This window comes from Montipora capricornis, chromosome 1 (assembly GCF_036669925.1).
Source record: "Montipora capricornis isolate CH-2021 chromosome 1, ASM3666992v2, whole genome shotgun sequence".
NCBI lineage: Eukaryota > Metazoa > Cnidaria > Anthozoa > Scleractinia > Acroporidae > Montipora > Montipora capricornis.
Genome location: NC_090883.1, coordinates 39,671,128 through 39,696,627, shown reverse-complemented (window position 1 = coordinate 39,696,627; position 25,500 = coordinate 39,671,128). Strand labels below are relative to the sequence as shown.

The 25,500-nt window shown below is 38.1% G+C and overlaps 3 protein-coding genes across 6 annotated transcripts; 2 read left to right on the top strand and 1 right to left on the bottom strand.

The window, feature by feature from the left end:
* Positions 1–1,648: 1,648 nt before the first annotated feature.
* Positions 1,649–11,782, top strand: LOC138043296 (G patch domain-containing protein 8-like). 4 transcript variants are annotated; one of them, XM_068889518.1, is made up of 9 exons: positions 1,649–1,776; positions 3,436–3,516; positions 4,907–4,979; positions 5,517–5,584; positions 6,819–6,905; positions 8,902–9,045; positions 9,566–9,608; positions 9,931–10,015; positions 10,326–11,782. In XM_068889518.1, the coding sequence occupies exons 3-9, from the start codon at positions 4,925–4,927 to the stop codon at positions 11,629–11,631; spliced, it is 1,788 nt and encodes a 595-aa protein (XP_068745619.1). In that variant the 5' UTR covers positions 1,649–1,776; positions 3,436–3,516; positions 4,907–4,924; the 3' UTR covers positions 11,632–11,782. The 4 variants fall into 4 exon arrangements, with proteins under 4 accessions (XP_068745619.1, XP_068745628.1, XP_068745600.1 ...); XM_068889527.1 differs by having other exon boundaries at positions 4,872–4,979; XM_068889499.1 differs by lacking the exon at positions 1,649–1,776 and adding an exon at positions 3,247–3,319.
* Positions 11,783–14,030: 2,248 nt separating this feature from the next.
* Positions 14,031–18,216, bottom strand: LOC138043316 (fas apoptotic inhibitory molecule 1-like). The gene is made up of 3 exons (XM_068889552.1): positions 17,743–18,216; positions 16,327–16,376; positions 14,031–16,125 (listed from the first exon to the last, which is right to left on the bottom strand). Exons 1-3 carry the CDS (start codon positions 18,074–18,076, stop codon positions 15,976–15,978), a joined length of 534 nt encoding a protein of 177 aa, XP_068745653.1. The 5' UTR covers positions 18,077–18,216; the 3' UTR covers positions 14,031–15,975.
* A 101-nt stretch (positions 18,217–18,317) lies between these two features.
* On the top strand, positions 18,318–24,794 carry LOC138043309 (proteasome activator complex subunit 3-like). Its single transcript, XM_068889541.1, is given in 13 exon segments — positions 18,318–18,450; positions 18,610–18,642; positions 18,775–18,837; positions 19,812–19,907; positions 20,666–20,732; positions 20,817–20,845; positions 21,608–21,629; positions 21,632–21,672; positions 22,236–22,304; positions 22,457–22,524; positions 22,607–22,661; positions 23,211–23,297; positions 24,077–24,794. Coding segments are annotated over 13 exon segments (732 nt in total). The 5' UTR covers positions 18,318–18,429; the 3' UTR covers positions 24,158–24,794.
* Positions 24,795–25,500: the final 706 nt, after the last annotated feature.

Below are 25,500 nucleotides of genomic sequence, written 5' to 3'. Positions count from 1 at the left end.
ATGAGGGCCAGTCTCGTGCTTCTTAAGTTGCCTCGCTCATGCCCAAAAAGAATTCTGGGTAATTCTGCCATTCCATGACAAGGGAAGACTCCCGATTCTCATTTCATAGTTGTTTTCATAAGTGTCGGGCCACCCAGTCCTACCAGCAAAATAACGCATCGATTGAAGGTTTTAGCTTTCAAAACTTGCCCAGATTGTGTCAGTAGGTCCTGGAATTCGTCCACAGAAAGGCCAGAGAGACAACTTCACTCGTGAACCACCATGTTTACAACAGAGCATTTTAGGCGTGCCAGTCTGCATGAAACCATCTCTCGCCTCTGTCTGAGACAACACCAGACACGCACGGTTCTTACGTTTTAGGTGTATGTCAATTACTTTTGTGTAGGCTAGCTATCGAAGAGCCAGAACATCTGCGCATGCGCTGACGGAATGTTTGAACAAGAGAAAAAAACGCAGTAACTCCAGACACCGGCGCTGGAGCGTCGTACCAAACGAGTCATCCCGGGATTTCGGCCCGTGCGATCGCTTTTGGACGCAGTTGGCCCTAATATCTTCGAGACATTACATTTACAGCTAAAATACATAGCATATACAGATACCTACTAAAATACATAATATTTAAAGATATATTCATTAAAAAGAAAAGCCGCTGTACAAAATGCGGCCCTGGATTCTCTTTTAAAACCAGTAAATTCATAGGTAAGGATAAAATCAGGTAGCGCATTCCGCAACTTAGCTGATACGTAAGAAAAAAGAGAACTAAGACCATAACTGGTTGTTCCAGGTTTATTGAGGAACAGAATGTAATTTCCGCGAAGATCATGCATAAGAAGGGAGCGGGAGAGAAAACGTATTTTTCATATAAGCAGAAAAACCCTTTTTTCAAAAAAAAAGAAAAGCAAAAAAAAAACAAACAAACAAAAAACCACATACTTTTATCAAGTAATACGAGGAAATTTTGAATGCGCTTATTGCATAGAGATGTCGAGCTTGACTTTCGTAGTAAGAGGACAGGTAATCTGCAAATATAAATATCGTTATTCTCTTATTTACATTGTTATACCGTTTCTTGGACACGAGAATTACAGCGGCGAAATGAAAGCAAAACTTTGTCGCGAATTTTCTATGATAAAAACTTGTTCAGAAATCCAAAATCTACGTTTACAGCACACACCAGGCCTACTCCTGAGTATCTGGCTAGAAACCATTTCCTCTGGCCGCGCTTCAGCCATTCGATGAGGGCCAGTCTCGTGCTTCTTAAGTTGCCTCGCTCATGCCCAAAAAGAATTCTGGGTAATTCTGCCATTCCATGACAAGGGAAGACTCCCGATTCTCATTTCATAGTTGTTTTCATAAGTGTCGGGCCACCCAGTCCTACCAGCAAAATAACGCATCGATTGAAGGTTTTAGCTTTCAAAACTTGCCCAGATTGTGTCAGTAGGTCCTGGAATTCGTCCACAGAAAGGCCAGAGAGACAACTTCACTCGTGAACCACCATGTTTACAACAGAGCATTTTAGGCGTGCCAGTCTGCATGAAACCATCTCTCGCCTCTGTTTTCTTTCAAAGGCTTGCCTTTACCCACATTCTAGCTTAATGATGCCAGCCTGGTGGCTTCTGTAGACGAAAATGGCCTGAAAAGGCAGTTATAAAATGATTACCTACCAGATTTGAGCCAACTCGCTCGCTCCCTGTCGGAATGCAAACGGTTTACATTTGTCACGCGATGCTCTAACATGAGCCCACATATACTGAATACAGCATATGTTTCAATGAGGTAAGTACGTCATGTATCCCTTATTATTATGTATTTAAATATGAGGTATTTATAGTGTATTTGATAATTAGCCCTATATACCCATGTATACCCTTAAAGGGGTATTAAGGGGTATACATGGGTATATAGTGGTATATAAAGGTGTACATGGATATATAGGGGTATATAAGGGTATACATTGGTATATAGGGGTATAAAAGGGTATACATGAGTAACTAAATATTTTAAGCGAGAGCCGATACAACGTTGATTTGATTTTAGTGGTGTACTATATTTCGGCTGGCCAAACTAGCGTTCTTCAGGTACAATGAGAGTTTACATTGAATTGCTTCTATGTACATTTATATATAGTAAATGGATGTTGACGTAATACTGGAAAAATGTGATAAAATATGGCAGTTACAAAGATTTTGAATTCAAATACTAAGAGTCACGGAAAAATAACGGAAATCACTCAAAATAATAAACTGAAATCTAATACGTTTCTTCGCGGACATTAAGACCGTTGGGATCAATTTCCGAAATATAGCCGAAATATAGTACATCACTAAAATCAAATCAAGATTGTATCGGCTCTTGCTTAAAATATTTAGTTTCTCAACTTGAAATAACGCCGATCAGATCAAGCCACTGATCCAACGTACACCGACAGGAAGATTGTCCACGGTTGCTTGCTTCAAAACTATACATGAGTATACAGGGGTATATGAGGGTATACATGGGTATATAGGTGTATACATGGGTATATGGGGGTATATAAGGGTATGCAAGGGTATAGATGGGTATATAAGGGTATATAAGGGTATATAAGGGTATACATGGGTGTAAATGGGTATATAGGGGTATATAAGGGTATACATGGGTATATTTAACAATTAGACCCGTAGCCCACAAGGGCTACGGGTCAATAGCCCATGAGGCGAAGCCGAATGGGCTGTTGACCTGTGGCCCTTGAGGGTGAAGGGTCTAATTGTTTTTGTATCACCCAACTAGTCGGACAGAAAAGGCAATAATAAAGTTAGCAAATGCAGGTTGAAGAAATGTTTATTTGGAAATAAAACGAAAGAAAGCGTCACGCTCTTCGCTACTCGAGGACTATTACTAATAGTCCTCTAGTAGCGTAGCCAATCAAAATGAGAAACTAAATATTTTAAGCAAAAGCCGATACAACGTAGATTTGCTTTTTGCTTTTGTGTAACTGTTTTGTTTTATCGTACACCGACAGGAAAATTGTCCACGGTTGCTTGCTTCGAAACTCTCCAATTAAAATGCAGGATTTGCATTAGTCCACTAGTTGGGTGATACTAAAGGGGTATAGAAGGGTATACAAGGGTATATAAGTGTATACAAGGGTATATAGGGCTAATTATTTAAAGACACTATATAGTCTAATATACGCGTGGAACCTATACATGATAATTTAAATACACTATAATAGGGCATACATGAAGTACCTAGGTACATGACGAACCCACCATCAGGTGCGACTTTTTCCAAGATGGCAGCCAAATTCTCGAGATTTCATGAAAGTCGAACTTACGAGGTAGCTGAAATGAGAAGCTGTTGTGAGCGCATTTGTTGCTCTGAAGTGAAAAATCAAAAGTTATTTAAGGGTTTGCAATATTTTTGTTATGAGTTTCGTGTTCTCTGCCCTTACAGACCGGAAATGCAGATGTTTCACATTTTGACGACGATGAACCTACCGTTGAGAAAGCAACTTTGGATGCTCATATTACTGAGGTAAACAACGCGCTTTGATTATTTCTTTATTAAAGTTATTACTGTGGTTTTTAGAAAGACGCTTAAGGGTAGTTTAGATCTCTGACAATACAGACACACACAATACCAAGTAAAATAAGACGATTTTATGTGCTCCATGAATCTAGTCTTCGCTATGACGAAGGGCTAACGCTCGAAACGTCAGCTTTCCAAATCGTTCACGGTGGTAATTCCTTATCAACACGTTTGATAAAACCAAATTTTCGTGCATAACATATTTTTTCTTAGCAGTACTTATTCACGTATCAATTTATGCTTCTCAAATTCCCTATCCATTAATAACACGTGGGGAAGTACCTTAGGTTAGTTAGGAAGGTATCTCCTAGCAGTAAAAAATTGCATACTAGTTTATTTCTGGGAAAAAAAATGGATTACCCTGAAAGGAATTGAGAATCATTACAAACTCAACTCAATTATTGGGTAATCTGTAAGATTTGAACCCAGAAATTTCTATCCTTGATCTCCAATAATAATTATTGCATTCTTCAAAGCCCATTCTACATGTACCGGTACTTAAAACTGTGTGAACAGAAGTGCGTATATAATATAGGGGTTTCAATAAAATTTGAAGTTGGAGGCTAGTTTAAGGAAAGTAACCAACAATTGTGGGAAGTCCTCAATTGACGATTAAAATCGCAGACTGAGTTAAATCTGTTAAGTCTCACTCCCAAGGGTCGGTCAATGGGTTAAATTACTTCAATTTAAGGGAAAAAAGTAGCCGACCAGGGCTGCAAATAATTAATTTCCTGGCTCGCGCCGGTCTAATTGTCCAGTCAAACCTATTTATCACTATAAAAGTGCCCCCTTTCCCCTTCACATGATGTTTAAATATGAAACAAGTAAATTTTCAAAGCATTTATTGTACATGAGCATCAATCTCAATACTGAAAAAGTGGAACACATGGTACAGCAAAACAGTATCACATTTGTGCATACTGCTATTGCTTCAGTTCTACGTCTTATATACGGTGAATTGTGAAGTTGATGAAATTGACTGAGGCTTGCAATCTAGTTGATTTTCATCATAATACAAGCTAACTGATGTGCATTTACAACAAGTAATCCAAGTAGAATCCAACATTTATAAAGGATTATCGCAAATACAATTTCTTTCTAATCCATTGTGTTTTGACCTGTCAACGGTGAAACTTACTCTGCATTATTGGTTGAGTCAAGTTTGAGAAGAAATTTTCAAATATTTTATTTAAACGACCCACGCATCATGCGTGGCACATAACACGATGAAATCTGTTTTTGCTTAGAAAATTTTTATTAACCTTAAAGATTATTTTGGGTGTTTGCTTTGATTTGGCTAGTACTGCCCGAATTGTATCGTCCTCCAATTGTATAGGAAAATATTGGATATCAGATGGCTCTCAGACTTGGATGGAAGAGCGGATCAGGACTGGGAAGGAAAAAACAAGGTACAGTGTGTTTGACACAGCTTATAGGGAGCAGCAATGTGATTATCAATACAACTTATGTCCTGTAGTGAAGCTGTGATAGTTTATTGCATACCCTACTTCTTATCTACATGTAGTTATTTATTCAGTAACTTGTGTATGTCAACTAGCTATTTACTAAATAGCTTCTGAAGGCATAGTCAACAAAGATCCTGTCAGTGAAACCTACCCTATCCCATGAACTGCAAGCCATGAAACTGTTCTTTCAAGAAGGAAAAAAAAGTTGATAGCCTGCTCATCCAGATTTAATGGTTGCAGTAGTTGGATAATATCAACTTTTTTCTGGATTCAACATTTTCTGTTGTCAATGGAATCGTGCACTGAAAGATGAAAGTTTCAGGCAAGTTGCTCATCAAACCTATTTGATGGCCTCCAGTTAACTGTTTTGTTGTCACAACTTTCACATCACATGATCAGCAGTTTTATTCATCTCTGAGATACATGTAATTATAAATGAATATTAAAGAAGCATCATCGGTCTTTTCTTTCTTTTGTCAGGTCGCACAGAGCCAATACCCTTAGTTATGAAGGAGGATTCTCTCTGTCTTGGTCGTCTTACTTTGGAGGTATCACTAGTAATAATAATGATAATAATAATAATAATAATAATAATGATAATAATAATAATAATAATAAAATAATAATAATAATAATATCAAGAAAGAATATCTACGGCGCATCAGGAAAGTTGAACAGACAAAATTAAATGGGGGAAATTTGATCCAGGCAATAAATATGTGGGCAGTGTCACTCATTAGATATGCTGGGGGATAATTGAATGGACGAAACAAGAGTTAATTTAGAAGAAGCTAGACTGCAGAACAAGGCAATTGCTAACAATGAACGGAGGCGTGCACCCAAGAGACTGTGTTGCAAGAATCTACATCCCAAGGAAGCACGGTGGTAGAGGACTCATATCAGTAGAGGACTGTATAAACCAAGCAAGGGTATCATTGGAAACGTATGTGAAATCGAATGAAGAAGAACTGTTGAAAGCAGTTAGGGCAGAGGTTACTGGACGTCAGGAAACAGCAACCAGTTTTAAAGTAACAAGAAGGGCTGAAAACACCCAAGAATGGAAAGAAAAGCCTCTACATGGACAATTTGTAAGAGAGACTGAAGACCAGAGTAATGAAGAAACATGGAGCTGGCTGAGGCAAGGAAGTCTTAAGAGAGAGACAGAAGCACTAATAATTGCTGCACAAGATCAAGCAAGACTATAATACAACCATGTCATGGATTCGGTGAAAAGTATCATTTGCTATCTTGAGATCGGCCCTATTCTGTTTGAGAGGCTCACATAGGAGAAGAAGCAAACTCTTAAATATTTATGACACTGATTTTGAGGTCGAACTAGCAGGGTCTAGATATTGAGATTATTATACAAACATTTCCCATTCTCTTTTTTGATGTTATAGTGATGAAGTTTTTAGTATATTGTTGTAGTAATGGTAATAATGATGATAATCATAATAAGGATATTTTAACAAGTTTTAGGCCAAAATTAATGATTGCTTGTTGAATTATAGAAATGAACACTTTTTATACACCACAGGTATAACGAATAATATTTTATATAAATTTGTAATTTTTTGTAATGTCTAATGTTTAATTCTTTCAACAGAAGTGTGAGTACAAAATAGTATTGTGTTAGTGGATCTTGGCTTAAAAACACAACAAAGCTGGACAGCTTACCAGATTAATCAAGTGTTGCCTCCCAAATGACTCTTTCTGATTTTTAGGTGGAGTGATAATAAGAGGCAGAGTGACCTTGCTCATTCCCTACTCCTTCTTTTATAGTTTGAGCAAGCAGATGAAGCAACTCGTAACAGAAAGTTGATGGAAATTGAGAAAGAAGACACTGATGAACTTCAACAGAAATATCAGGTCAGTTACCCAATGGCAGGTTAATATTGGGAAACAGCTTCCGTCTTTTATAATTCAAATGAGCTGAACTTTGACACGTACCTTTCCTCACAAAATTTATTCGTTGAGGTGCCTCTCTCATACATCAGGGTTGTCAAAAAATGCAAGTCACTATCGCTGAATACATATACATGTAACTTGCCACTTTTATATGTTGAAAATGATTTGGGGGTAAAGAAAAATATGGGGGCCCATCACAGTGTACCATAGATCTACTTTGTAACATTCAGGATTCTTCTGCTTAAAATCTGTTTTACAAACCCATGGTTCATTTAGCTGTGACGTGGGTTTAACACCAAAACAACAGCTACTTTGTTAACCCTTGGAGGCAAAGCTTCTCTTATTGAAATTTGCCTGATTTCTTCCTCAAAGGACCTTCTCTTGCAATCCTCATTAACAACTTTATAGCTTTACTGTATATAATGGAAGTCATAACTAGTGATACAATACATGTACAACAACACAGTCTTTGGCGATACACGGGAGTACAGTCGAACCTTGATTATCCGGACTTGCTTCTCTGGTCCCAGTTTTTCATGCATATTAATTAGTGATATTTTATGATTCTCATCAAAACATTTTTCCTAAAAATTATGAGATGTAAGTCTGGTTCAAACTGAATATTTTTCACTTCAAAACACAAATCAGTATGGGTTTGGTGCTGACACGCGCCATAACTAATGCATTATATTTCACTGAGCTCTGATTGGCTCAAATTTGCTCCATTGCTAAGTGAGAATCCATGCTCCTACATGAGCTCAATCAGCGTGGTAGGTAGATTCGCGTCAAAAGGAATTCATCATGTCCACAAAACATAAGCAATCCAGTCTTTCCTTAAAAGGTAAACAGTCAATTGTTTTGCAATTAGGGAAAAGGAGAAAAAGGAACCAATTTGTCAACTCAAGGCTGTTGCCTAACAGGAGCCCGGTAGCCTGGGGCTCCCAAAGAATAGCTCTGGGCTCCTTAATTTTTCACAGCAACACCTTTCACTTCAAATGTTGGGCTCCTAAGTTCTCAGCGTTGAGCTCTGAGGGCCCCTTTAAAATTTTCTTAGGCAGCAGCCTTGCAACTTATTCAGTTTTGTTTTTGGCTCATTCATATTCATATTTTCAATTATCTGGACACTCAATTACTGGATTATTCACCCCAGTCCTGACAACTTTGGATAATCTGTACATTTATTGGGTGCATCCTAGCATAAGGAAGGGTGGTAGCAAAACAGCCCATGCATGACTGAATGGGGATCGTGATGCAGCTAATGAGGGTGGCAGTGACACACCCTGAGCAATAAAGGGGGTGGCAGCGACACACCCAGCAATGGGACATTAGTGAGGGTGGCAGTGACACACCCTGAGCATACATGGATGAGGTGGCAGTGATACACCCTGCGACATGTGGCTGGAAGTGACAAGTACTAATGTGAGCATCGAAAGTGTGGTGCAAACCAAAGCTGAGATGGTGATAGTGGGTAAGGGACCCCACCCAACCTGCTGCTATGTGCAATGCAAAGTGGCAGGTGTGCACCAATACCCGTAGTCCAGCTTTATAGGAAAACACAGTGCAGGGAGGGGTGGGAGAAATGTAAGAATGACTTGTACATGTACAAAGAAGCCTACAGGACACAGTAGCATGTGGGCAAAATGGTGACAATTGAGCGTTCGATGTGGTCAAACTGATAAGAGCATAGCAATTAATATGAATTACTAACTTTCAACAATGCTGGCAAGTATTCTGTATAAACAAATATATGTACATCCAGGTATGCGGATTGCATTGATTAAATAAAAGAGTCTTTTTCATGGTCCTTGTAATGCACTGTTCTATTAATTTTGATGAGAACCATATGGTCTCTTGCTGGGTTGATAGGCAGATGCAAGAGTGCTCCAAGTAGTTGACTCTATTTTACAAGTAAAATGTCAACGTAAAACCTGTCGTTAATGATGCTTCTGCTTTACAGAATGAGCAAGAAAAGGAAAAAGCAATTGAGGAGAGTTTGAAAGATTTGAAAGAGATGTTTTACTGTGAACTATGTGACAAACAGTATTTTAAATATAAAGAATATGACAACCACATCAACTCATATGATCATGCCCATCGACAGGTAAGTGTCACATTTAATTTTACCTTTACTGTTCTTCACTTCTTGTACATTGTATTACTTTTCCTGCCTTATCACTAGCATCCATCATGCATTAGTCTGCATTAATCATTATTTGTTACTCTGAAGTCAGTTGGCTGAACGATATGGCCAAAATATCATGACAGCCGGTATTTTCCAGGCTGTCTTCTCAAGTACAGAATGTACATGTGTGTTGATTAAACTTTGATACTGTCAAACAAAGATACCAACTGGTCATTGTTCCAGAATAGTTAAGACATGGTTAGCAAGTCTTAGCAATACCACAGAGTAGTAGCTTTTTAAACAAAAGCAATCAATGGCAACACTGTGAATTGCTACATTTAAGGTGTTGCAGAAAATATAACCACATGATGCAGAATTGCAAATTTTTAACTGTTTCTACGAGTAGGTTAAAGGATTCTTCACCAAAATTGGACTGATCAGGTTAATGTGACCTTCAGGTTGGAATCTTCAACTGTCTCCTTGTGTTTGTGTTCTGTAGAGACTGAGAGATCTAAGACAGAGAGAATCCACCCGGAACATCTGTGAGTTTTTTTTCCTTTGTCCTGTTTCTCTTAGTTCTCAAATTAACAAAAGTAATACTACCGCAATTAATTATTTTGATCATTTCATTGGCCTTAATCAACATGATGGTGTACTAAATAGAAAAGTGTGATTTGCTGCTAGATTCAAATTTCTGGAGATGCGAAAAAAATTAAGATACCGGTAGCTCTATACCCTTGTTTTCTTGGGACTGCACATGAGTAATAAGTTAAGTGGGTCAAATGCTGGCTAAAGTTACAGCTATTAAACTGGTTAGCAAGGTTTTTCTTACACCAAGTCTATCATTGAACAATCTTTATGTAGATGTTAAGAAGAAAAAGGAACAAAAACAGATGGAAAAAGAAATGCAAAGGCTTCACCTCCTCTCTGGAAAGGGTGCTGAATCAAAGTAAGGAGATAAAAAATTGTTTCAAGTATTGAAGAGTCATTGCATGTGATAATTAACAACTATTCACCGAAGTGGAGGTGGCTAGTGGTGGATATTTACCGAGCCGCGAAGCCACAGACACTGAGGTGAATAGTTCTTTTGGTATAACATTGTCAGACAGGAAAATGCAAGAGACCATATCACAAACATTTAGACTGTTGAGTTCAAGATACCATTTTGAAAATGCCAAATCTTAAACCCAGACTTCCTCAAAAAAGCACAGCACTATCTGTAACTCACTGAAATATTTCTTGTTTCTCTGTGTTAACAGAGCAAATACTGGAATTAAGGTAGCATTTAAAAGTTCATTAAATGCCTCAAGCACAAGTTCTGGATTCAAGCCAATATCGTTGCGGCATGGCTTTAGTGCAGTTCCACCACCACCTCCTAAAGATCCACCTCCTTTACCAAAGGAGCCCGCTCCTCCCCTCCCCGATGAGCCACAACCTCCCCCACCTCCTCCTCCACCTGAAGATAAACAGACAAAGAAACCATTCAGCTTCAAAATGGGCATGTCATCTGGGGACCAAGGTCAGGTGGAGGCACTTGACACAGTTGCTCCTGTCAAGCAGGGGCTGTCCTTCAGCCTTGGGGCAAAGAAAGGTGGAGGTGTGATGCAGTTTGGTGTGAAGTCAAAACCAGTCAAGGGCACTGTTTCTGCTTTTGCAGAATCCAGTAGTGAGGAAGAAGAAGAAGAAGAGGAAGAAGTGCCAGAGGAAGATGCAAGAGAATTATTCGAGAATGAGCAGTTAAAGTTATCGTCTACACCAACACAGCAGCAAGATACACTGGAGAAGGTCATAGAATATGCTGACACTTTGAGGATAAAAGCAGCTCTGAAACCTAAACTTTTGATCAGATTTGTCAGAGGAACAGATCAAGGAGGAATACTTCCTGGAACTATTGCAACACCAGAGAATCCAGAAATAACAAGTGAGACTACTAATGTTGAGAAAAGGAAATTTAAGGAAATTAAAGAGACAAAGAAAACTAGTGACAGGGACGATTCTTCCGATTCAGAAAAGGAGAGTAGGCTTCAGAATGAGACAAGGTCATTTAAAGAGAGAAAGGGGTACAAACGCAGTCCAGACAAAGAAGATTTTAGGAGTAGTGCAAGTGACACAGAAGCAAGAAAAAAGACTGCCAAGAATAAAACCAGGCACAGTTCATCCCAAGGGAGAGGAGAACAAAGCCATCAAAAGGACAAAGACAGAGAATACATGTATTTTGAAAGTAAGGGAAGAAATTCACCAGGTAGAAGAAAAGGTAGATCAAAAAGGGAAGGATCAAAAGATTATAAAGACAGAAAAGGTTCCAATGACAGTAGGAGAGATTTCAAGGATCATAAGAATAACGAGCATCATGAGAAAGAACCAAAAGGAAAAAAAGACAGAAAAGATGCGAGGGAAAGAGACTCACTGAAGAAAGTGAATGACAAGTACAAGTTTGAAGACTCAGATGATGAGGATCATAGCCAGAAATCATCTACATGTTTCAAGAAAAAAGACTCCAAGGCATACACTGAAAAGAGAGAATTTAAAGAGTCTTATCCAGTAAAGATTAAGGAAAGAACTTGATTGCACTTCAGTAATTTCTTGTGTGCAACAAGATAGAAGCCTTATTTTAGTGACAGCAAGCCTGTGATTTAGCGGGAATGTTGCTTAGTACTGACATCTGGCTAAATACAACTGCCTGAAAGAGACTTTTTTCCTCCTGCAATTCAACCAAACCACAGAGTTAAGGAGGATTTTCTTTCTCTGCTAACAGAGGTGTCTTTTCTTTTGTGTTTGCTGGGCTGACGAGTATGGGAAAAGACACCACTGCCATGTGTTGAAACTTACTTTTATCTGACTGCCGTCCACAACCTTAACAGCATTGTTCAAACCGCATGCCCCATGATATTTTTGCTGACTGTGACTTGAGCCCACCGCGTCCTGTGCATTTCTTTATGGTAATTCTTCCATTGTTGAGGCAGCCCACACAATATGAACTATCATGTGAGGATTCATACTCTAAGTAACCACCACGCATGGTCAACACATGGACTTCAAGTCACTTCTGATCCATGGCAGAGGTCTCTTCGTGTACTCGTCAGCCCAGCAAATGCAAAACGAAAACAGACCTCTGCTAGCTGGAAAGAGTTTTCTATGCCTTCCTGTCCAAAATCAATATGCTGACCATGATTTTTCTCTGTGACATGCTCTGTTTAGTTAGAGTTCTGAATCTTTGAGGAGTGGAGTACAAAAATATGTATAAAGCAGTAAATACATGAATTTGCGAGTATAGTTAGGCCTGTTCCAAACCTGCTATTGCTGTGCCAAACTCAAATGAAATTGTCATTTCGATTTAAGCAGTAGCATGCCGTTTGAAACCATTAAGTGTGGCATGGCTGAATTAGGTTCGGCACGACTATGTAGCTGTAGCATGACTTGGTTTCAAACGGCGTGCTATTGTTGCGCCAAACTCAATTCATTAATTAATTTAATGTATTTTGCAATATTTGCATATTACGCTGGATGGATGGTTTGTTTTGTCTTTTGAATTTGGCGCACCTGTATTGGGTTCGACGTTTGAAAGCACTGCCCTGCCGTTCTCGTGCCACTGCTGAGCCAAATTCATTTGAGTTTGGCACGGCAGTAGCACAACGTTTAGAACAGACCTTAGAGTATTTTACATGACTGGGATGAACTCAGACCGGCATTAAAGTTCCAATCAGCCTCCCTACAATTTTTTAGCCTTTACATGAGGAAGGCGTGGCATTGAACTCAGACTGGTCTGACTTTGTCTCGGTTGCTGGACCGAGACAAGAAATTATTGTAGCAGTCAGAGTTCGTATCATTCTCGTGTAAATGACAAGAAATCTCAGACTGGGTCCAGTGATTTAAAGCCTGTATGCTTTTGGGTCAGCCACATGCTTATTAGAGAAAACATGTCATTTCATCCTGAAACCAGGCACCAAGCATTTTGTCCCAAAGGCTGCAAAAATTTCATGCCGGTCTGAGTTCATCCTGGTCTCGTGGAAAAACCCCTAAGTGTTAAATAAGCAAGGTGGTCAGTAGAAACGTCATATGTGCATGGTTACACTGTGAAGTGTTTTATATGAAATCACGGCTTACGCCTTCTGATTTGCATCAAATTAGCTTCCACTGCCCTGTCTTAGGGGGTTCAACATCTCAAACATGCATTGAACCTAATGACAGGTCATTCAGCATTGCTGAAAGCATCCTAGTTCTTTGCAACCCTCTGTGTGCAACTTTGTTTGCATTTTCCTAACATCTTTTCAACTGTAGTTGAGGAACTGTTGTCCGTTGTTCAAAGGGTGGATAGTGCTATAATTGTTATTGGTTTTGCTATGACATATCCACTGGATAGTGATTTATCTGGCAGATAGCGCTATCCATTTGAACAACTGGGGTCAGATGTTTAAAGAGGCCTTTAGACATTTTGGACATTTGATGGAAAGCAATGGCTAATCAACAGAACCAATCATAGAATACAGTGCTGGAAATAATTTTTCTTTATTCACGGGACATGTGTCCTTTCAAATCTTCATTTTGGTCGGACATTTGACAAATTGGACCAGACATAATTTATTGACTGACAACACCTTGAAGAAGATAACTCAAGATGTGCTGGTGAGATGTTCGGTCTTCGTGTCCGATCATAATGTGAATTTGGCCAGACATTTTCAAAATTTGGTCGGACAATGTCCGACTGTTATTTCCAGCACTGGAATATCTCTCTTTTGCTGATTTCATACACACTGACTCTGAAGCTTCAATTTTAATCAACTTGATTTTTCTTTAATTACTTAAAGGGATCACAGTTTTTGAGTGAACCTAGACGTTGTCAACCACATTTGTGGAGAAAGCTGGCAACATGTAAATCGAATGGTTCTTCACTGAAGAGGTCTGGGTAAATGTGGGTTTTTTTCTTTGAAGATTAGATTCGACCAGTGCTTAAAAACAAAACAGCATTTTGTTATTAATTTTATTATAACACTCCATAAAATAATTAATAGTAAGTTTTGCAGTTTACTTTTATTTTAAGTAAAAAGATACAGTCAGTACAAGGCTGCTGCCTAAGAAAATTTTACTGGAGCCCTTCGAGCTTCCAACATTAAAATTGTAATAGTAGCCCGAGTCATTTTTTCAAGAGCCCAGAATTAATTAATTAAGAGTGAGGATGAATCACCTTGATAAGTTAGGTGCCTGTTCCGGCTACTCGTTCAGAAATTTGGTCACCCGGGCTCACAAGTAAGGAGCCCCAGGTGCACGGCGACCGTTAGGCAGCAGCCTTGCAGTAAGTAATTTTTTAAAACCTGTATGCAAGTTGATAGTAACAAAATCAAAAATGTTAAAGTAACTTTTTAAGTATTCAATAAATGAGAAGGAGTGTTTTATCAGGTTTTAAACCATGATGTGAATCGCAGTGATTCTAAGACCCGATAAAACACGACTTGCGAGTTTACACTGTATCGAATGGCTTCAAAAACATTCCACAAAAGCGTGTCCCTCTGAAGTCCGAACAAAAGTTCAAATTGTGAGAGGAGAATATTACATGTAGCATACAAGAAAAGCAAGCTATGCCTTATTAGTATGCTTTACATAAATAATTCCAGTGAGGAGTGTTTTATCAGTTTTTAAAACTCGTGCACTTGAACTTTTATTGGTGACCTTTTGGGCTGTTTTGCAGATGAATTATTAATGACTTTTTGACTTGCAATTACACACGATGTGAGTGGCCCCATTAACAGGGTTTACTCTACAGAATGACTTGCTGAATTTAAAGTTTCTATTTTGTTGCTGTAATCAAAGATCTAAGGACAACAAAATTTAATAATTTCTAGCAACCTCAGGTTGTATGTCCCAGTGGTTTGGCGCTTGCCTTGAGATCTGGACATCCCAGGTTCCAGACCCGCTCTGACCACTCGTTAAATTTGTTCTTGGTAGTCCCTGGTTCAACTTCCCAGCTGCACCTGTAAATAGCCAACTGGTTTGCCATGGCCAGTTGGGATTCTAAACAGTTGTTGTTATGTTCTGTCATTTCTTTAATTGTGTTTCATTGGCCCTGAAAAGCCCCTATGGGGAGCGGTCAATTAAGTATGTTGTATTCTAACCTCCTTTCTAGAGCTGTACACAGAAAGTTACTGTACTTTCCTTGTATTTTCTATTAATTTCAATTAATGGATCTTGTGCATTGCACTCGGACCATAAATTGAACGACAAAAATGTGGATCCTAACTTACAGTAGGACACCAGAAAACAAGGCTAGCAAGAGGTATGACTTTCCATATTTTCCTATCGTTTGCTTTTTCTCTTACTGTGTGTGCTATAGTACTTTTTTGGACCGGTAGTATCCTGAGTGTAATTTGGAATAAATAGGCAAATAAGTAAATTTTTTTCAAATGCTAACACTATTGGCCGAGTTGGAAATACCACGATGCTCTTTGTTTTTCCACCCAAATTTTGAAAAAGCATTGTTTTTGTTTTCTCTTGGGACCAATGACTGTAAGTTCCAAGAGAAACAGGAAACAAATTATGCTTATTCAAAAATCGGGTAGACAAACAAGGAGTATTATGGTATTTTCCGCTTCGGCCAATTGCATGAGGCTGTATAAGCAGATCTAGAAGCAAAGCATGTCTGTCACACAATCATCAAAAAATTGTATTGCACTATCCATGGCTCATATTTCATTGGCTATCCAAGACTTCCTCTGAGTACCACAGTACCACCACTGCTTGATACACCATTAAAATACAAGTTCTTGTGCTCAAGCTGTGGTTGTATTAATGTAACAGTTGGATTCACAAAAGGTAAAAAAGTAAATGATTATCTATTACCTTTTATTTACACGTCAAAAAGAGGAGGTTCATGCGGGCTAGAGCGATTGCCATGTGATTCTCTAAACAAATATATGATCATTCATCTGTCTCTGGAATCTCATTACCATCTATAACTAGTGAGTGAATGATCCCATCCTTTCTTTTTCCTGAGCTGATTGCCTTTACGTAACAAGTGTGATTTCCCCAAGTAAAGTGTGTTTCTGTTCCATCATCCACAAATTCACCCTGAAAAAAAGAAAACAAAAGGTGTGAATAGCTTACATGGCAGAGATAGCAAGGTCTCTTTCAGTTTTACAACAGGACTCATTTCCAAAAGTAAATGTGGTTACCAGAACATTTTCTAGCTGGGTTTCACATAACTACGCCAAGCACTCACATAGACTACAGTATCATTACCAGTGAGTGAGTCTCTGATGTGATACTTACAGCTGTTTCCACAACCATTCCATTCACCCAAACTTCCATCGTATCCTTCTCTGTAGAAATGACAAAATAATTATTTATGATCAACTTATTTGTTGTACTTGCTGTGGCAGTTAATTAACTTGATGTCTGGGGGCAAATACCAGACATTGCTATGAAGGATTATCTTTTTGTGACCAGACTGGATGTTCTCATGCAATCACTGTACCTGATGGGACCACAAAATCTATACAAAGCCCACCTGAAGTAATAGAGGAGCACACAAAAGACTCAATTACTCCTTCACACGTGGGCCACTTGCCAACTTTGAATTTTTCTCATGTTGGCATCTGCTACCCAGGATGAAATTCAAAGACACAAAAGGATGTTTTTCACCCAACACAGCAAAAAGCTGTGGTGTGTGTTGGGCATGATAAAAACGGCTTGGAAAGGGAGTGAGTTCAAACTATTATGCTACTAAAAAATAATACTTCTTGTTAAAATGCAATGCCTGGCAGTATTTCATTTGAACCTGATGCAATTCTTTTCAATTTCAATGTTAAACTATGCTTATTCTCTTCGTCCATGCCAGAAACTAATTTTACAAAATTTCTTTGATAGGAAATAATCTTCAAATTAATAAGGACTATTTTAATGGCATAAATCTCATAAATAAACCTGCTAGTGGCTATGACAAATGCATGGAGAAACAAAATTAATGTGCTTAACAACCTCTATACCCACTTAAAAGCTATGTCCTCTTCAATATTATTGCAACGTGACAGTAAAAGTAAAACAGAACTCATAAATATGATGACAAAGCAAAAGAAAATAGAGCAAAATATAGGGTGAAAACAACAAATAACATTCATTATAAGACTTTTTAAAACGTTTCATTTTTCTATAATTCAACATCTTTAAAATGAATAATCTTATCAAACAAGCTAAGACAACCAAGAAAACACCTGTGCATGAAATATGCAAATAAGATATTCTTAAACTCATAGCTTCTGAGAGGAGAACAACTTGATTTGTCATGTTAAATGGGGTATGTCGACGTCTCTTCATTTATTATCGTCATTAAATATTGTATTGCTTTCGCTCATCTTTCCTGTCTCGTGGCAAAGTGTTAATTGTACAACATTATTATACAATATCATATATGTCTCTCTTCAGGCATCGCTGAGTATGCCGTACGTTTCGTTTATAATTTGCACCAGTACTTTATTCCACAACATTCCCATCACCTTACCTCCAAGAAGCAGTATCATATTAAAAACACTCAACAAAATATTAAATACATGTACCTCTATCTAACTGATTTGTAAGGAAAGGAGAAAACCGAAACAAAAAGAGCCACGGTCAACAAATTAGGAATAAACGTAAATGTAATGTATGTTCAAAACGCCAAGATTCAGAAATATATTACCTACGGCTTACCAAGTACTATTCGTGTGTCTATTCCATCCAAAGCCAATGCCCAGACTTTTGCCGTTCTCCTTCGATTCTCTACGAATTTTTTAAGTGGCTTCCCGTCGACTTCTAAAGTGTATTCGTACTGAAACCCACTAACAGCTTCTATATGGATTGTTGCTCGTTTACCTCCGACATCAAAACTCTCCTTTCCCACCAGTCTAAACATCCAATTGTGTCGTAAAACTTCCTCATCGTCAACTGTGATCACTCGCTTTCCAGTTGTGGTTCCATGTTCGAATTGAACACGGTGCTTTCCGTCTGAAAGAGCAACATCCCACGTTGCTACCACATCTGTCATTTTCGTAGAGCGATCCGATTCAGTCTAAAGTGATTTGACTTCTAAACTAATGGAATCACTCCTGAGTGCCAGTTATTCCAGGTGCAATAAGTCTCTGCCATCGCAAACCAACAACCTCATTTTCAAACTCATGTGAACGAGGTAGGCCTGTTGGCCGAACTACCAGCCTCGTTCCCAGGGTCTATTGTTTGGCCGAACTCTGGCCGAACTGCATGCTCCCTTTGCTTCGTGTCAGCGGTTGCTCTTCAAAAAATGAAAAAGCCGCGAAGTTGTTCTGTTTGCGTAACTTCATCATTGCCAACTAAACGGAGGGTACCTCGTTTTATCTCGCCACTTTATTCATAGATTTCATTATGAATGCAGCAAAAGGAAAGGTGAATTTTTGTTCTATAGGTTTCACCTTGCCTTTTTTCTCCCCCGTTTTGTCGAGGTTCACGCGAAAACCAGCCATCTTAGACAGGCCGGCATTTTTTTTTAGATATTAACTTCACATCAAGGTTATTTTGTTTAAGTTCAAGTTTGTTAATTTTCAGCTGACGGATTTCCACGAGACCGTCCGGAAAGAGGTTTGTTCTAATCTCAATTTATATTCTGTTAGTTTTGTCCTAAATGTAAAGTTTGGGCTTATTTTTAGTCTACAAAAAATCGAGTGCAACGCATGAGCCTTTTTTTAACATTGTTGTTGTTGTGTATCCTAGGCTGAAGATTCCGTGAAAAATTTCTTTCCAGACAGAGTTTTTGAGTTGGACAAACTCTTGAAGGTATTAAATTTACCCGATTAATTTTTAGGTGAAATAACTGATAAAGTCCTTTGCTACCACGTGCTTTTTTTGCAGAAGAAACTAATCAAATGGGAATAATTTAATATTCAGGGAAAAATTACTCGTGCATGCATTGTTTTAGGTTTAACATATTCAAAAAGAAAGAAAGAAGAGGAGAGAAATTAGAAGAAATCTTTTGCGGCATGCCATATGATGAGACGATAAAATCTAAAATCGATTCAGGTTGAAATTCAATCGAAATAAATGTTTCATTTCGCTTACAATAGTTCGTTTATCACCTTCTTTTTTTCCGTTGTTTTCATCACAAATAATCACAGAAGTTATAATTGTTGATTTGGCCTTCAATTATTTTTTTTTTCATGGTTTGTCATCCAGAATTGTTGCATTTTAGGGAGTTGATGACTGGCAATCACTCTTTTGAGACCATGTGGTCACAATAGTGTAATGTTCAAATGGTGATGGATGAACAAAAGCAGTTCAGTTCAGCTTATTTTTGAATTTCATTGGAAAGAGAATTTTTAAAAAGGCACCTTTTGCTTTTGTTCACCATCATGGTGGTTATGAGGTAGCGTGAAAAATCATTGATACTACACTTGCTACCACTGACCACTTTAGCATACTATTCCATGTTGTTTTCTCACAAGATTAGTTTTCAAGAGTTGCAAAAAGAGTCTTGCTAATCTTCAACCTTGTTGTCCTGGTCCTCTCTCCATTTCGACAACAACAAGGGGGAGAGGGGAAGAGAACATAACTTTAAGGTTGACTAAAGCCAGTTTTTGGTCTGTATTGTACTTTATGTGTATTTGTGACAGCCGCCAGGCTTTTAGTTCAAGTGCTTAAATTGGAAAACAGGGGATGTAACTTACATTGTAGGTTTAGTTACCTCACTTGTGATGAGGTAAATCTTCCCTTTTATTGACCTTTAAACCTGCAGGCTTCTTGTTTGCTTTTAGTCTGACATGTTCAGTATTGAGTCCGTAGAAAGAGTTCAGAAGGCAGTTACCATGCCACAGAAGTACCATAGAAATGATGCACACAATGATTTGGAGGTAAAAATACAGTACCATAGAAGTTGTTTTCAGTGGTGCAGGCCATGACCCCATAGATGTTGTAGATATTTTTGAGGATTTCTTATCTCTTCTAAAAAAATGTATTTCAAAAATTGTTATTATTATTATTATTATTATTATTATTATTATTATTATTGTATGACAAGCAATTCTCAGGCTTAATGGAATACTCTGATTGGCTGGTTTTCAACTGAGATTGTACAGTACGGACAGAAATTTCTCTCTCGTGGGAAATTCAAGTTAAGCACAACACAAAAAGCTTTCAAAAGGTGGAATTTTAAGTTTTTTGTCACAACAGTACAATAATAATTATAGCAAGCAGAATTTAGTTTTTAAATGTAAACTGTTACTGTTCAAATTTAGCTGATGGAAGACGAAGATTACGAACATTCAGCATGTGGAGAAGTGTCCGATCACTCCAAGAAACAATGCCATATAATAATCAACTTACTAACCTGACTTGCTCAGGACCATACTGAGCAATATTGGCCCTCTGTCATTTTTGTTTTGGCCACAACCTCTGGCCAATGTTCCCCAGTACAGCCCTCACTCTCGGTTAGTAAGAGGTTATTACTTTGCCCTATTAATTTTTATAGATCACTTTACATGTACTTCTTAATGGTCCAGCTTAAAACCATTTTTCTTTTTATCACTCTCTTCAGAATACTTGTTTTCAACTTCTCAAACCAATATTATTATTATTGAACAATAATTTATTTTTATTTATTCTGTATTAGTCAAGTCACAAAAAGAGAAAGATGGTTGATGGCCTGGAAGCCAATTCTCCAAAACATTTGCCACCAGGTATCACTTTAAGCTTGTATCACATGCGAAGATCCTTGTATTTGGCATTCTTAGAACTTATCAAAACTGTTTTCAATTTTTCAGTCCTCCATGCTCATATTCCTTGTAACAAGGTAGGTCTCCATCTATAAAATGTGAAAATACTGCCACTGGCAGTTTTAACCAAGTGATTGGACGACAGCCATCTTTGTGTCCCTCTGCCAAATTGCTCATATCATGGTTAGCATTGGTAGTCTGTGTTAAATACCTTGATGATTAATAACTTTTTAATTTTAATACTTAAAGTTAAGCAGCTTCCTTTCTTTAATGGGGGATGGATGTCTGGAGAAGTAAGAGGCTGCCTCTTTGCCCTGTCAGTCCTCTTATAGAATACTGCCTTCCTGGCTTGTAAATTCCTGTAACCTAGATATGAGCCAAAATGATTACTTGTTTGTGTCACATTGGACTGACTAGCTTGTCATCCTGTCCCCTGTGAATTTGATCTTGTTAAAGCTCTAAGAGGATTAGTTGCAAAATTAGTGGAGACACTTCACCTTCTTGGGATGTTATTAATTTACCTATTATCTCCCACACTGCAGCCCCCCTCTCCCCCTTATTAATGTTGCTAGCAATACAAAAAAATGCTGAAAACTTAAACAGTGAACATTGAAAGGGGGGGGGGGGGGAGTTGGAAAGGTTGGAACTGTAGATACGGTGGGTATTGGTAGCTAGAAAAGATTTTCAACTGGAATGTCTCACCAATTTTGCAACCTGTTGTAGCATTTCTTGCCATCCAGCTGCAATGTAATTACAACTTTAGAAGCTTGGAACATTGTTGGTTGGAGACAAGACCATGATGGGATGATTGGGGTTTACGTTTTTGTTTGCCTTTTTAGTACCTGCTGCAAGTAATCGAGCTGTTAAACCAAAAATACAGACACTCATGGAGAAGTGCAACACAGTAAGTGCTCTTAAAACTCCAAAAATTATAGCAAGAAAATCAGGAGTAAAACATGTATTCATAACACAGTGTACTGCTGGTTATGATTAGTTTTCTCTACCATGCTTTGATTGTTCTACCAGATACTTACTATTCAGCAAAATTTATTTTGATGTTTTTTGTGGAGTCCAATGAAACTTTTGGGACCCTTTAACTATGTGCCCCACTGTTACCGGTACACTGAAGGTATACTATCAGTAAATAGTGAAAGCAGAACTTAGCAAGTGCTCTTGGTATCCAAAAAGAAAATTTGGGATAACCATGCATTTTTGAGAGATAATGAAGCTTCAATTTGGCAAAGAATACCATACATTGCTTTGTAGTTTAAAGCTTTTTACAAATATTGTTGATTAATTATCTTCGGAAAATGCGTGGTTCCCCCAATTTTCTTTTTGGATTTCAATAACACTTGTTAAGATCTGCTTTTTCCGCATATTCAGTAAACCATGCAAAAATACCTTTGAATTAGTAGGCACCGTCTTTAAGCAGTTTAGGTGTTTATTATTGGTCCCCTTTGTATTCAGGTGAAAATGTGGATTCAGTTATTAATCCCCAGAATAGAAGATGGAAATAACTTTGGTGTGTCAATTCAGGTATTTGATACTGGCGAAAAGCTTCTCTTTTTTGGAGAGACTGGAGCCTTACATTATCCTCTTTGTTTGGAATACCTACGATTTTTTTCTCTCTGCCAGGAGTAAAATCTGCCACTTGAGTAAAGTTTCATTTTGTTTTAATTCCCCACCAGGAAGAAACCCTCAGTGAAGTTCAAAGAATTGAAGGTGAAGCTGCAACATTTTTGGACCAGATTTCAAGGTGATTACCTTTGCTTGGCAAACAAATTTTGGAATATTTGGACCTTTTTTTATTGAAAAAATATATTTTCCATTATTTTTAGATATTATATCACAAGGGGAAAAATTGTATCCAAGATAATAAAATATCCTGAGTTGGTGAGTCCTTCTTTCCTCATTTTTTTCAGATTTTGGTGAGACAGTTTAGGTAAAGGTATACCTTATTTCACGTCGGAAGTTCCTTTACTCTCTAGAGAGTATTCTCCCAGGAAGCTGACGGTGCGCTCATTTTACCCCCCTCTTTCCATCAGTGCTTCATTTTAATTGAGGGTATTTAAAGCAATTTACGCTACCTTGAAAGGAAAGAAATCGAAACAAGGATGTGAGATTCGGGGATCGAACTCGGGACCTGTTGCACCAACCTAACCCTAACCCACCCTTGTTCCTCTAAGTGTTTTGTTACACTGCTTACTGAAAGTGCCCACAAATACTCATTACCCTTCCTGCTACTAACCATGTACACTGTAGGTAGGTTAAAACTGTTTCTAGAGCATATCACTATCGCTCTCCTCTTCTTCATGGGAGCCCGCCAGCAAAGCCCCATCCCCCATTCTCAGCCAAAGTTCAGTAGTACAGAATTTCACTTAATTACATTATATTTAAAAATAATTTTGAATTAAATTAACTTGTCTTCTTTTATTTCTTCAGGATGACTACAGGCAGGCTGTTATGGAGTTAGATGAAAAAGAGTTTACTAGTTTACGCCTCTGTTGTTGTGAACTGCGAAATCATTATGTAAGAACAAATAATACAAACTTTGTTTTGATACACAGCTGTTTCGGGAAAGGTTGTCCAAAAGAAGCGTAAGAGCGTTCGCGACAATGCCGAAAGGTAGTATGGGAGATATTCAATAAAACAAATTCGACTTGTTGGAAACGCCCAGAATCGAAGATGCCAGGACTGTCCCTGAGTGAAAACCTACGGTTGTGAGGTATTTGGATGAAAAGAGTTCTTGACTGAATTTTGAAACTTGCTCATATCACAAAGTCAGTAACATTATATGTGAGCATCTATTTCTTGGTGACGTTTTCGATGGCATTTCCGTCATGTTTTTGTTGACTCAAACTGACATTTTACCATAATGCCTTTCAGCATTGTCGCATACGCTTTTATACTTCTTTTGGACAACCTTTCTCGAAACAGCTGTATAAAGGTTTATCCCTACCTCTTGTATTTTCCTACCAGAAAAAGAAACTTTTTATTGTCTAGGACTCTCCTCCACATACAAATTTCTAAAATGTTTTTCTGCCACCAGTCATTTGTAGATTACAGAATAATAATTTTAAGCTTACCCTGTGAATATCTGACCTTACCACCAAGGTGTAACGTTTGAGGTTATAATTACCTGTGGACATTGCAGGAAACATAAGAGTCTTTTGTGCCACCCCTACATTTTTTTATACAAAGTGCTGCTTTGGCTATAGATCATTTCCAGCCTTTCAGTGGGCTAGTTCTAAGTCAAGGTTGTTTGTTGAAGTGGACACTGAAATCTTTCTACATTTGACTTTTTGCAGCTTTCTCTTCATGATACCATCACAAAGAACCTGGACAAAATCAAGAAACCTCGCACAAACAATGCAGATTCCCTCTACTAAATAAGAGATTTTATTTCCCAATGACTGTCATTCCTCTATTGGTAGATAAGCCAATGATGGATAAATGATTTTTTAGGAACTGTTGTTTAGTAACCAAATCCTAGTTTAAGAATATTTTTATTGGAACATTTAACCCTAAAATTATTTCCTTTTAACATAGAAGAAACGTTTTTGTCCATTCTGGTACATCATATGGAACCTATATAATTTCTGTTGGCAGTATAGGTATACTACCAGGAATGTGCCTTCTTGGCCTAATTTTAGACTGAATTTAATGTTATATAGTTGTTTAAAATCTGGCATTTCTACCTCCAAATCTTTCTTATAGTTATTAAACTTTGCAATAATTCTTTTCAGGCTTTGGTAGGATAAACTCAAATCTAGGCAATGAAGATATTTTAGTTATTACGTATGCGTATCTACAACATATTTACTGAATACATGTGTACCAATTTCTTCATGGAAAGTAGTTTCATTGCATCTGTGTTGCTTTCAATGAGTTTATCCTTTTCCCAGAGGATTTTGTCAATGTGAGATAGCATTTCTGGTCCATATATAAACTTTGAGTTGTTTTATGTTTTATACATTGTTTGAAATAAAATGGATTCCTGAATAAAGTGTACCGGATTTTGCTGTCGCCTTGGTGTTTGCACATTGCCTGGGTGAGCTTCACAGAAGGGTGGGTATCTCCAGTCTTTTTTGTCTTATTCCAATGCACACAAGAGATTACCCTAAACCCACTGAGGTTGCCTAAAGTCAGAGGGTAGACCTCATTCATATGCAAATAAATGTATGCATATGAAGTGCAGGTTATAGACAAAGGGGATATAAGTGGCCAGGTATAAGTGCTCGAAATTAGCTGTCGTCCGGTTGTCCCAGATGACTAGAAAGTTTACCGGGCGATTAGTATTTATTATTATTATTATTATTAGTCCTTATTGCCCCCAATGGGGCATAGGGCTGCAACAATGTCTCTTTTCCACCGGGTCTTGTCTTTCGCAATTGCCTGTGCCTCTCCCCATGACAAACCCATCTCACTAAGTTCAGTTTCCACTGTCTTCCTCCAGGTGATTTTAGGTCTTCCCCTTTTTCTTTTGCCTGCAGGTGTCCACCTAAGGGCAACCTTGGGTATCCTCTCCGACGACATTCGTAAGACATGTCCCAGCCATCTAAGCCGGCGTTTCTTGATTTCAAGATCCATACTTGTGCACCCAGTCTTCTGGTACAGGTCATTGTTGGAAATTTTGTTGGGCCAGAAGATGTTGCAGATCGTTCGCAGACAGCTGTTGTGAAAAACGCGATTAGTATTTGGTAAAATAAAAAGGATGCAGGATGGTTGCCTG

Excerpts from the sequence above, each read along its gene's own strand:
- LOC138043316 (XM_068889552.1), bottom strand. The coding sequence starts at position 18,076 with ATGACAGATGTGGTAGCAACGTGGGATGTTGCTCTTTCAGACGGAAAG. Across the intron at positions 16,377-17,742 it reads AGACACACGAATAGTACTTG|AGAAGGATACGATGGAAGTT; the intron begins GTAAGCCGTAGG and ends TCATTTCTACAG. Across the intron at positions 16,126-16,326 it reads GAATGGTTGTGGAAACAGCT|GGTGAATTTGTGGATGATGG; the intron begins GTAAGTATCACA and ends TCTTTTTTTCAG.
- LOC138043296 (XM_068889499.1), top strand. The coding sequence starts at position 3,275 with ATGGCAGCCAAATTCTCGAGATTTCATGAAAGTCGAACTTACGAG. Across the intron at positions 3,320-3,435 it reads ATGAAAGTCGAACTTACGAG|ACCGGAAATGCAGATGTTTC; the intron begins GTAGCTGAAATG and ends CTGCCCTTACAG. Across the intron at positions 3,517-4,906 it reads TGGATGCTCATATTACTGAG|GAAAATATTGGATATCAGAT; the intron begins GTAAACAACGCG and ends CCAATTGTATAG.